At 40.3% G+C, this 12,278-nt stretch overlaps 1 protein-coding gene across 5 annotated transcripts in view; it reads right to left on the bottom strand.

Annotated features, from left to right (window-relative positions):
- The window catches only part of TBCE (tubulin folding cofactor E), a 78,770-nt gene extending 66,923 nt beyond the window's left edge, over window positions 1-11,847 (bottom strand). The window contains exons 1-3 of one of the 5 annotated variants that reach the window (XM_055308807.1): window positions 11,777-11,838; window positions 1,505-1,697; window positions 799-964 (exon numbers count right to left, since the gene is read on the bottom strand). In XM_055308807.1, the coding sequence (XP_055164782.1) occupies window positions 799-909 (111 nt within the window). In that variant the 5' untranslated portion in view covers window positions 910-964; window positions 1,505-1,697; window positions 11,777-11,838. Of the gene's footprint in view, window positions 1-798; window positions 965-1,504; window positions 1,698-11,776 lie in introns of those variants that run through there. The other 4 variants (XM_055308808.1, XM_055308810.1, XM_055308809.1 and 1 more) reach the window with 4 other exon arrangements.
- Window positions 11,848-12,278: the final 431 nt, after the last annotated feature.

The following is a 12,278-nucleotide window of genomic DNA, read 5'->3' as shown; positions in this document are numbered from 1 at the left end:
TACTACTTTTTAGTCTAAATCAATTCTAAAAGCTTCTTTTCCCATCTTCACATTTTTTCACAAGTTGATTTCAAGGCACAACCTTACTGATATTTTTCTTAAGCCTATTCAAGTGTCTGAAAGTCACTAGTTAGATGGTCTCTTTTTCCATTTTAGTCATCCTCATATTTTTCTAGGCCTATCTTTCTCACTTAATTTTTTAAATAGATGATACTCAAAAGTATAAAAGGGAATATAGTGAAAGCTTCCCTTCCACTCCCACTTGTCATTATCTTTTCCCACTGGCAACAGCTTTATGACATAAACATACATATTTTATGCTTATACACACCATTTTGTTCTTTACACAAATGACACCATACTATATATGTGGTCCTGTTCCTTACATTTTCATTCAATAATATAACCTCGAAAGTTAAGTTTTTTTAAATCTTATGTGGCTGCATAGTATTTGTATAAATACACCATGATTTAACCAGTCTTCAAACTGGTAGACTTAGGTTACTCCCAAGTTTTTGCTATTACAAATAATACTGCAAAGATTAAACCTACTCATTTATGTTTTTATACCCATGCAGAAACATCTGCAGGAAACCTTCTCAAAATGGGTATTGCTAAGTCAAAGGGTATGAGCACTTTTAATGTTGATAAGTAATAACAAATATCCCTTTTTAGTGGCTATACCAATTTATATCCCATTAGCACTATATGAGCCCCTGTATCATCACATTGCCCTTCCAGATTAACAAATTTTTGGTAACCTTTCAGTCTGATAAGTGAAACATGCATTTTACTTACAATTCCTTTTATGAGGGACCCCTGGGTGGCGCAGCGGTTTAGCGCCTGCCTTTGGCCCAGGGCGCGATCCTGGAGACCCGGGACGAGTCCCACGTAGGGCTCCCAGTGCATGGAGCCTGCTTCTCCCTCTGCCTGTGTCTCTGCCTCTCTCTCTCTCTCTCTGTGACTATCATAAATAAATAAATAAATAAATAAATAAATAAATAAATAAATAAATAAATAAATAAATAAAACAATTCCTTTTATGAGGGAAACTGGGCATCTATTCATTTTGATTACCTTTTCTCTAAACTACCTGTTCGCATCCTTTACCTATTTTCCTGTTGGTTTATTGGTCTTTTTCTCAATCTGTTTTTATTTTATTTTATTTATTTATTTTTAAAGATTTTATTTATTTATTCATGAGAGACACAGAGAGAGAGACAGAGACAGAGACACAGGCAGAGGGAGAAGCAGGCTCCATGCAGAGAGCCTGATGTGGGACTTGATCCTGGGTCTCCAGGATCGCGCCCTGGGCCAAAGGCAGGTGCCAAACCGCTGTGCCACCCAGGGATCCCTCAATCTGTTTTTAAAATCTAAACTGTTTCCTATATGCTCTTCACCATGAAATGACTACATAATCCCTCAAATAAAATACTTTAAAAAGAACTGAAAGGAAGGACACAAGCAGATATTTTATAACCATGTCCACAGTGCTATTACTCACAAAGAGCTAATCCAAATATCAATCCAGGGACGCCTAGGTGGCTCAGTGGTTGAGCGTCCGCCTTTGGCTCAGGGTGTGATTCCAGAGTCCCAGGATCAAGTCCAACATCAGGCTTCCTGTGTGGAGCCTGCTTCTCCCTTTGCCGGTGCCTCTGCCTCTCTCTCTGTGTCTTTCATGAATAAATAAATAAAATCTTTTAAAAAAAAGAAAACAAAAAACAAATATCAATCCAAATATCAATGTGGTGTAAGCATATGATGGAATGTTATTCAGCCTTAAGAAGGGATTTCTGCTACATGCTACAACATAGATGAACCCTGAGGACATCATGCTAAGTGAAATAAGCCAGTAAAGACAAATACTGTATGATTCTACTTAAAAGAAGCATCTAAAGTAGTCAAATTCATAGAGAGAGAAAGTAGAATTGTGGTTACCAAGGGCTGTGAGGAGAGGGAAAGTGTTAATGCCTAAGTTTCAGTTTTGAAAAATGAAAGTTCTGGAGACCGATGGTGGGGATGGTTGCACAGTAATATGAATATACTTAACACTACTAAACTGTAGTACACTTAAAAATTGTTCAAATAGTCTGGGGGTTCTGTCTGGCTCAGTCAGTGGAGCATGCCACTCTTGAACTCAGGGTTGTGAATTCAAGCCCATGCTGGGTGTAAAGATTACTTAAAATCTTAAAAAAGATGGTCAATATTATCTGTATTTTAGCCCAATTAAAAAAATAATGGGAAATTTAATTACCAATATTTTAAGTTTTGTAGAGTTTTGATTTGCTTCAGCTTTAATTGGGACACTGAGGGTGTCTGGGTGGCTCAGCCAGTTAAGCATCCAACTCTTGATTTTGGGTCAGGTCAAGATCTCAGTGTTGTGAGGTTGAGCCCCACATTGGGCTCTACACTCAGTGGGGAATTAGCCTGAGATTCTCTCCCTCCGCCCCTTGCTCATATTTGGTAATGCACATGCACTCTTTCTCTCTTTCTTTCTTTTTTTTTTTTAATTTTTATTTATTTATGATAGTCACAGAGAGAGAGAGAGAGGCAGAGACATAGGCAGAGGGAGAAGCAGGCTCCATGCATCGGGAGCCCGACGTGGGATTCGATCCCAGGTCTCCAGGATCGTGCCCTGGGCCAAAGGCAGGCGCTAAACCGCTGCGCCACCCAGGGATCCCTCTTTCTCTCTTTCTAAAGTAAATAAAATCTTTAATTGGGACACTGAATCATTAAGAATATGGCATTTCTTCTCCATTTTTCAAAATATACCTTCCTAATGCCCTGGGAAGGAGTTTGATTATATCCAACATCTTAGTCATTTGGGAAGACTCTCAAAAATAGCAGTTTCTTTTTCCACAATATTTCAGGCTCTTCCACTTCACCTGTTTCTTCCTCCTTGTTGATGAGAATTCAAAAGAAAGAAATCTTTCCTCTCATTTTGTTTCTTCTAAGAAACTTACATGGTCCCCTCTCCCTACCTCCACCTTGCCCCACACTCACACAAATTAGGTCCTTTCCAGAGAAAAGATAAGCTTCTAGCAGAATTTAAGACAGCTGAAATCTTCCATCATTTATCTTATTTTTGTGCCTTTTATAATTTTGTGCTTCTTTTATACTCTATAAAAGCAACAACCTTATTCTCCTTACCAAGTGATGTATAGCAAAATCTATAGATCTCTTCTACTCCTTAGTCCTTTTACTATCTCTCATGCTTTTTACTCTAATGACATGACTCTTGGCCCCAAACAAGTATGTATCTGTGTACATATATACACACACACACACACACACACACACACACACATATATATATATATATATATATATATATATATATATATATATATATATAATCTTCCTGATACACACTCTTTAGCTCTCAAATTATATACTGGATTATTGTGAACAAAGACAAAGATCTCCATTCCAATAATAAATTTATCCCAGCAAATTGTAGTGATCGATATTCACAGTATCGCATTTATCTTCCTGGAAAGGAAATTGAGACCATACATTCAGGTATGGTGCTTTTGCACAACTTCCTCCTAAAATCTTTTGGCTATTTCCATATGTGTGTGTGTGTGTGTGTGTGTGTATAGCTTTTTTTTTTAAAAAAATGATTTTATTTATTTATTCATGAGAGACACACAGAGAGAGGCAGAGACATACACAGAGAGAGAAGCAGGCTCCTCACAGTGAGCCTGACATTGGACTCAATCCCTGGACCGGGATCATGCCCTGAGCCAAAGGCAGATGCTCAACTGCTGAGCCACCCAGGAGTCCCTTTATGGATCTTTATGGTTCTATATAACACTCTTTCTTCTCAACAGCATCCAATTTCAATAGTGTTATGAGCAATGTTTCCCTCTTTATAACATTTTAGTATCCATTCCTTTCAATAATGTTTTCTTGATTCCTATTGGTAACTATTTTTCTTCATTCTGAGAAGCAAACTACTTTAGGATAGGGCTGATCATTATCCGGGAAGACAAGAAAGGAGGTGGGCTCAGATCTGAGTTATTATCTACACTTATTAGGAATAAAAGATGGGGGGGGCACCTGGGTGGCTCAGTTGGTTAAGCATTGGACTCTTGGTTTCAGGTCAGATCATGATCACACGGGTCATGAGATCAAGCCCAATGTTTGGCTCTGCACTCAGCATGGAGTCTACTTGGAATTCTCTGCCTCTTTCTCTCCCCCTCCTCTCCACCACTCCTCACTCTCTCTAAAATAAATTAATTAATAAAAACTGGGGGGAAAAGATGTGAGGAAATATATCTACATGAAGTCATGACCACCAGAAATTCAGACTGAAGAAGGGAGGTCATGGTTAATACCTGGCATTAATGGATTCAAGAAAATATAGATGGCTCTCCCAATAAGTGGGAATAGCACAACAGTGGGCAGTCCAAGTGGATGTTTCTCAGAAACCCAAAGATTGCATCTAAGAAGCCTGGTCAAAGAAACATATAGTACAAGTCATGCAACTGGGGATCAGGGACAACTAACAAGAACAGTGAAACTTCATTTTCATCAGGAGTTGGAATACTGGGCTGATTACCTGGACAGAGACTAAGTGAGGTATTTTTTTTTACTGTAAGCACATAGGTTCTCAAGGTATCTTCTAACTGAAGATTGTCACTAATTTCTAACTGAAATTTAGCATTTTCCAAAATTGTGCATGTAGGTCAAAAAAATCAATTGGATTAGCAGCACCTGTGATCATATTTTATATCACATTACAGCTATTACAGATATCTCCAGATATACTTGGCACACATCACTATTTCAAAATTACAATAGTAGTTTTTAAGTATTTTGATAACTATTTCACATAACTGAATTTCACTTGAAGTCTTATGTATTTTCTTTTTTTCTCTCCTAAGTTTTTATTTATTTAAATTTCAGTTAGTTAACATACAGTGTAGTATTAGTTTCAGGGGTAGAATTTAGTGATTCAGAACTTCCATACAACATCCAGTGCTCATAAAAGTGCCCTCCTTAATCTCCATCACCTATTTCACCCATCCCCCACCCACCTGCTCTCTGGGAACCATCAGTTGGTTCCTTATAATTAGGAGTCTTGTTTCCCCCCTCTATGTTTCTTTCTTAAGTCACACAGGAGTATAATCAGATCGTATTTGTTCTTCTCTGACTTATTTTGCTTAGCATTATACTCTTTAGCTCCAACCACATTGTTGCAAATGGCAAGATTTCATTCTTTCTGATGGCTGAGTAATATTCATGGTGTATGTGTATGTATGAATATATATATTCATTCCACATCTTCTTTATCTATTCATTCGTGTCTGGACATTTGGGCTCTTTCCATAATTTGGCTCTTGTTGATAATGCTGATATAAACATCGGGGTGCATGTACTCTCTTCGAATCTGTATTTTTGTATCCTTTGGATAAATACCTAGTAGTGCAATTGCTGGATCGCATCCTTACCAACACCTTGTTTCCTGTGTTGTGAATTTTAGCCATTCTGACAAGTCTGAGGTGGTATTTCATTGCGGTTTTGATTTTCATTTCCCTGATGGTGACTGAGGCTTATCATCTTTTCATGTGTCTGTTAGGCATCTGTAGGTCTTCTTTGGAAAATATCTATTCATATAATCTGCCCATTTCTTAGCTGGATTATTTGGGTTTGGGGTGCTGAGTTTTTTAAGTTTTTTAAATGAAATCCTATGTGTTTTCTGTATTTAAAAACATTTAAAAAACATTTTAGGGACACCCAATGGGCTCAGCCAGTAGAGTGTGTGACTCTTGATCTCAGGGTTCTGATTCGAGTCTCACATTGGATGTAGAAATTACTTAAAAATAAAATCTTAAAACAAAAATTCGGGCGCAGCGGTTTAGTGCCACCTGCAGCCCAGGGTGTGATCCTGGAGACGCGGGATCAAGTCCCATGTCAGGTTCCCTGCGTGGAGCCTGCTTCTCCCTCTGCCTGTGTCTCTGCCTCTCTCTCTCTCTCTCTCTCTCTCTCTCTCTCTGTCTCTATGAATAAAATAAATAAAAATCTTTAAAAAAAAATTCTGGGGTGCCTGGGTGGTTCAGTCAGCCTTCAGGTTAGGTAATGATTCCGGGGTCCTGGGATGCAGCTACACATTGGGCTCCCTGCGCAGCGAGGAGTCTGCTTCTCCCCCTCCCCGCCCCCACTTGTGCTTTCTCTTGCTCTTTCTAGCTCTCTTGCTCTTCTCACTCACTCAAATAAACTTAAAAAAAAAAAACAAACTAACTAACAACAACAAAAAAAAATCTAAAGAGCTCACAGGCTTTATTAGACTGCTAACGTGGTCTTTATCCAACATAAATAATCAAAGAAAATTTGAGGACATGAGAGGAGTTTCGTGGTAAGTCTCCAACATCAACAAAGTAAATAATTTAAACTAAATTATATAGCTCTTTACACAGTGCTTTCATTTTCCTTATCTTGCCTACAAACATTGATTCAAAATATTAACAATTTCTTCAATTCTTCTAAAAATAACTGATACTGGGATGCCTGGTTTGGCGCCTGCCTTTGGGCCAGGGCATGATCCTGGAAACCCTGGATCGTCCAGCACCAGGCTCCCTGCATGGAGCCTGCTTCTCTCTCTGCCTACGTCTCTGCCTCTCTCTCTGTGTGTCTCTCATGAATAAATATTTTAAAAACATAAATAAAAATAACTGTTACTGTTTTAAGAGTGGAAGAATCTTAACCTGGCAAGGGCACCTAACAAAGAGCAAAAGCTCTATCTACATTATTGAAGCAGTTCTCACTTCTTTTCTGCTATTTTAGGCCTGCAGCTTCCCCTTGTGGGAAGTACACTCCCTCTGCCTGGTGAGTCATTACTCACTCACCACACATGGTCCAGGCTGGCCAATATGATGACTCCTCACCTCTGCTTCCTTGCATGCAGCCACCGGTCCATATGTAAAGATCCTAACCCAAGAAGAGTCAGTGTTTTTAGAAAATGACATGGGCTCTTGAAGAGAGGATCCATCTTTCTCTTTCCCAAGACCCTAAAACAAAAGGACCACTTAAACCTGGCCTCGCTGAGAGGTAACACTGCCACTATGTGGAAGAAATTTGTCTGAAGATAAGGCCAAAAAGGAAAGTAGAGTTGATCCAACTATGCCTTTCATTAACCCAGTAAATGAAACAGTAAAGTTTTTCTTCTGTTTACATCAGTTTGAACAGAGTTTCTTTCTCCTACAACTGAAAGAATTCTGAAAACCACAAAGGGATTGGGATCATATTTGTTCCTATTTACATTATATGTAGCCAGTCTGCTGGAGAGAAATTCAATCTTGTCCACTACATGCTAGCTATGGGACACTGGATAATTTAATCTCTCTTTGTCTCTGTTTCCTCATCTGTAAAATGTAGATGGTATTAGGAACTACTTCATAGGGCTGTTGTGAAAATTAAATGAGATTTTATGTGTAGAAGTGCTCAATGTAAACAATCAACATTAGTCACTAAGATCTAATGATTAAGATTAAGATCATTAATACCATAAATTAGATTCTATATTTAGATACAGGGGAAATATTTCATAAATTCAAAGAAATATATTACAAGTTCAGAATATCAGTAGCTGACATAGTTTAATCACAGTAAGCTACTGCTCACAGGTTTGGATTCCAAAATCATTTATCACATTTCCCACTTTCTTTAACCACCAGGAGATCCAAAAAGACATCTGATGCACAACAGAAAAGATAAAAATACTAGCACTTTGTGAATAATTAGAAAAAAGTTTTTAATACGACTTTCATTATCTTTCCAAATATATGCCCCTAAGTCTTCCTCTGATGTTCATTCAAAATTGTACCAAAATAATTGGTGCGAAGTCCGAAGATCGTTCACACACTGACACCTATCGAACAGAAAACTCAGTTATCAGTGGGAACCACAGTTAACTGAGATTTAGGAGCTCCAGATAGTGATCTTGGCTCAGACACTAACAAGCTATGAATCCTTACATTTATTAAGCCTTTCTGTCACAAAGAATACAAGGAAGTAGAAGACATGTTCTTATAAGGAACTTACAGTCTAGTTGGGAGAGATAACCAACAGCAAAACACTAAGACCTACAATTAAAAATGCAAGGAACAAATACAGTGATTGAGAAGAAACGATGTGGGTTAAGAGTGAGAGAAGCCTCCATGTGGAAACTATGCCCTGATTAAGCTGTTAGGAATGGAGAGCAAAGAGTAAGAAAAAAAAATTTCTAGGTAGGGAAATGTACAAAGGTTTCATTGATTGCAGTCTCACTGGAGAAACTAGAGAACACGGGTATCTTTAAACATTTAAGGGCAAAATGTCATCTGCTTTTAAATTACCACCCCAAATGTAACAATTTCCAAATATTTAACCCAATTTTTTTTTTTAAGTAAGGTCTACACTCCATGCAGGGCTCAAACTCATAACCCCAAGATGGAGTCGCATGCTATACCAACTGAGCCAGTGAGGGACCTGTTATTCAGCCCAATTTTTAACAAACTTGTCTACTGTTCTTTTTAAAAAAGCTCTTTTTAATTTGTAGTAAAATACACATAAAATGTATCATCTTAACCATTTTAAAGGGTATAGTTCAGTGGCATTAGATATATTCACATTGTTGTGCAACCAATCACCAAAATTTTCTCATCTGGCCCAACTGAAACTCTATACTCAGTAAAACAACTCCCATATCCCTCTCTCTACCCTGCCTCTACTTTCTATGAACTTGACTCTAGGTATCTCACATAAGTAGAATCAAACACCATTTGTCTTTGTGACTGGCTTATTTCACTTACCATAATGTCTTGCTGTCTTTTTATGCCTAATGTCAAAGCCTGTCTCCAAGTTTACTGCATCCTCACAGTAGTTTCTTTGCCTCCACATACTGAATCATCTCATGTAATTTTTAGTAGGCCCTCCAAAAAGCTTTAAGCACTTCCTAAGAGGCCATAGGCATGCCTTCTCTCTACAACACCAATGACTTAAATCTACACCAAACCCACAATTTTTATGACAAACTTATATGAAAGAGAAAATTAATCAATAACTTTGTGCCCCTTCTCTAAACACTTTCAAATATCAGCAAATCTCCTCAAATCACTCCTCCACAAATCCATCCCAGCCACTCCTCATAACTGGCAAACTATGAAGTTTCTCCTTTCCGGTAGACCCTATTTACTCTGGGTCATATTCCTTTTTTTTTTTTCTCTTAATTTAAATTCAAGTCAGTTAACATATAGTGTATTTTTAGTTTCATTCTGATTCATACTCATTTCACACTTACTACCATATTGTTTTCTAGTGGACTCTCTTGCATATTTCCCAGTAAAATGCTAAAGTAGGGAAAGTAGCATATATTTTTTAAAAATAAACTCTGAAGTGCTAAGTGTGCAACAAATAGTCTATTAAAGTGTGTGAAGGGGGCCTGGGTGGCACAGTTGGTTGAGCATCTGACTCTTGATTTCCACTCAGGTCGGGATCTCAGGGTTGTGAGATTGAGCCCACTTCAAGCCCTCCATGGGTATCCAGGCTCAGCGTGGAATCTGCTTGGGACTCTCTCTGCCTCTTCTCCTGGCCCCAGGCACTGTCTCTCTCTCTCTCTCTCCCAAATAAATAAATCTTTGAAAAAATAAACCGTAAGATAAACTGAATTTAACAAATGAAAAAGAAAAAAAAAATCAAAACCACCAGAAAATAATAACAACTCTAGTTTTATTGTTGAACATTTACATCTTACAAAATAAGTATTGAGATGATCCAAGAAGCCTGTTTAAAATCCATAACTTAGGGATGCCTGGGTGGCTCAGCAGGTTAGGCACCTGCCTTCAGCTCAGGTCATGATCCCAGAGTCCCAGAATGAGGCCCATATTGGGATCCCTGTTCAGTGGGGAGTTTGCTTTTCCCTCTGCCCCTCACCCTGCTCATGCTCACTCACACACTCTCTCTCTCACTTTCTCTCTCTCAAATAGATAAATAAAATCTATAAAATAAAATCCATAATTTAAAGGTAAAAACAATATTGTCCTACAGGGTTAAGGTTTGCTTAAGATTGAATTAGATTCAATTTAAGTATGCATAGTGTAATTAAAAATTAAAATTAAAAGATTAGCCCTATAAGTACAGAAATAGAGCAGAGTAATATATGTTTGAAAGACAAACAGAAAAAAAAAATGAAAAGACAAAACAAAATCAAACTTCAATTAAAAAAAAAGGCAAGGAGAAAAAAAAAAAAAAAGCACAGAAAGTACATAATGTAGATGGCAGAACAAGTCCAAAGCCATTCACTCAACTATTTTGGAAAGTCTACTAAAACCCAGATACTGTTTTAAGCACTAGGAATACAGCAGTAAACTAAACATATAAAAATATCTGACCTCATGAAGCTTCTACCCCAGTGGGGGAAACACAGTAACCCAGATAAATAAATAAACCACGTGGCATGCCATAAGTATGATGGTAAGCGCAAGGACAATGAGTGCAATGGAGCTGTAAGGGAAGCATATGTTGGAGAGGCCCTCACTGAGAAGGTAATATCCCCCAAAAATATGAAGGAAGATTGAACCATGTGACAGACGAGGGGAGAGCAATCCGGGCAAAGGAACCCCAAGCGCAAATATCTTGAGGCTGGGATGTGCTTGAGGCCATACAGTAGAGCAAAGAGGAGTAGCAAGAGAGGAGATTAGAGGTAAAGCAGGAGGGGATCTTAAGGACCTCGGGGCCACTCTACCAACCTTTGCTTTTACTGAGTGAAATGGGTAGTTCCTGCAGGGTTTTTTTTAAGAGGATTTTTTTTGGTAGGAGGATCACTCTAGATGCTGTGAGGAGAAAAGATAAAAGAAGGAAGAAAAAGCAGACAAGTTAGGTGGCCACTGAAGTAATCCAGGTGAGAGGCAGCTTGTAAATTGGACAAGTGAAGTGGTGAGAAAGGGTCGGGAGTCTGGACAGATTTTGAAGGCGAAGCGCACAGGATCTGCTGATAGGTTACATGTGTGGCATGAAAGAGATGAGTCATGGGTGACTCCAAAAGTTTGGGCCTGAACAAATATCTCTGTAATGACAAAGAATAAGTAAAAAACGTCGCCTGTCAAAAGGCAGAGACTGCCAACTCGGGTTTTCAAAAAACACCCAGTGGTACGCTGTTTATAAAAGCAGAGAGAAAGGTGAAAAGCAAACCGGTGGGCAACCTTGAGACAAATATCGCATGACAGCGGCCTTGGCTATACTGACGTCAGACACACAAGAAGTCAGCTCTCTTAATCTTGATCTCTTCTGTCTTCCCCTGAACAGTCCGGCATCTGTGAACCCTGAGCTCCCGACCGGCTGCCGCTCCTCTGGGGACCGCGATATCACAGCCCGGTGCGGACCCGCCCCCAGCTGGTGGTCAGCACTAGTTCTCCACCTGCTTCCCGTGACTCCTCCTTCGTCCGATCAAGGATTTGGAACTTGAGGGCTGCTTCTCTAACCTGAGCAATTCCACGTCTTCCGCGCCCGCTGGGCGGCACCGGCCTTTCCGCTCCCACGCCCGCCGCCCGAGCTGCGGCCCCCGGCCGGACTCCCTCCCCGCCGGCGCGCCCGGGTCGGGTCGGGTCGGGGCGGGGCGGCAGGCAGGCAGGCAGGCAGCAGGCAACGCCCGACTCCGACAACCCGAGGACTTTCTAGGAGACGACAGGAGCACCGAAGCCCCGCAGGGTGACGCACCGGCCACAGGCCGGCCACGAACGCTCGGCTCCTGCAGCTCCGGCAGCCCCTGCAGCCCCTCAGCCCCTCCGAAGCTCACCTGCCCGTGGCTAGCCCAGGTGGTCGGAGGCGCGCCCCTCACACGCGCCGGCCCGTAGCGAGGCTTCCGGCTCTGGCCGGAAGTACTTCTTTAGGAAGACAGGAAGTCCCGCCTCCGCGGGATGCGCTGAGCTGCTGGAGCTCAGGCGTGAAGCTCCTAGGCGAGGGTTTGGTCCGCCCACCCAGACCTAGGCAAGCTCTCTACCCCTGCGCTGCCCAGAAGATTCCCCCAAACCCAGGGTGGCAGACGACCCAATGAAAGTGCATGTTCCAGTTTACTTGTTATTCAGTACCCTGTGTATTGAGAGTCTACCACACAGAAAGCAGGTGGTCTCAGAAAGAGTGCTGATGCTTCAAAAACTAAACATGATAATACTGACGATGATAAGGCAAAATGAAATAAGGCAAAATGAAAATACATCCGATAATAGAGCAAATTCCATAGGCATGTTAATTTCTAAGCCTCAGTTTTCTATGTAGTAGCTCAGGGGATCAAATGGTTT

This window comes from Nyctereutes procyonoides, unplaced genomic scaffold (genome assembly GCF_905146905.1).
Source record: "Nyctereutes procyonoides isolate TBG_1078 unplaced genomic scaffold, NYPRO_anot_genome, whole genome shotgun sequence".
Lineage (NCBI taxonomy): Eukaryota > Metazoa > Chordata > Mammalia > Carnivora > Canidae > Nyctereutes > Nyctereutes procyonoides.
The sequence above is the reverse complement of the archived record's forward strand: the minus strand, read 5'-3'. Positions and strand labels throughout refer to the sequence as shown.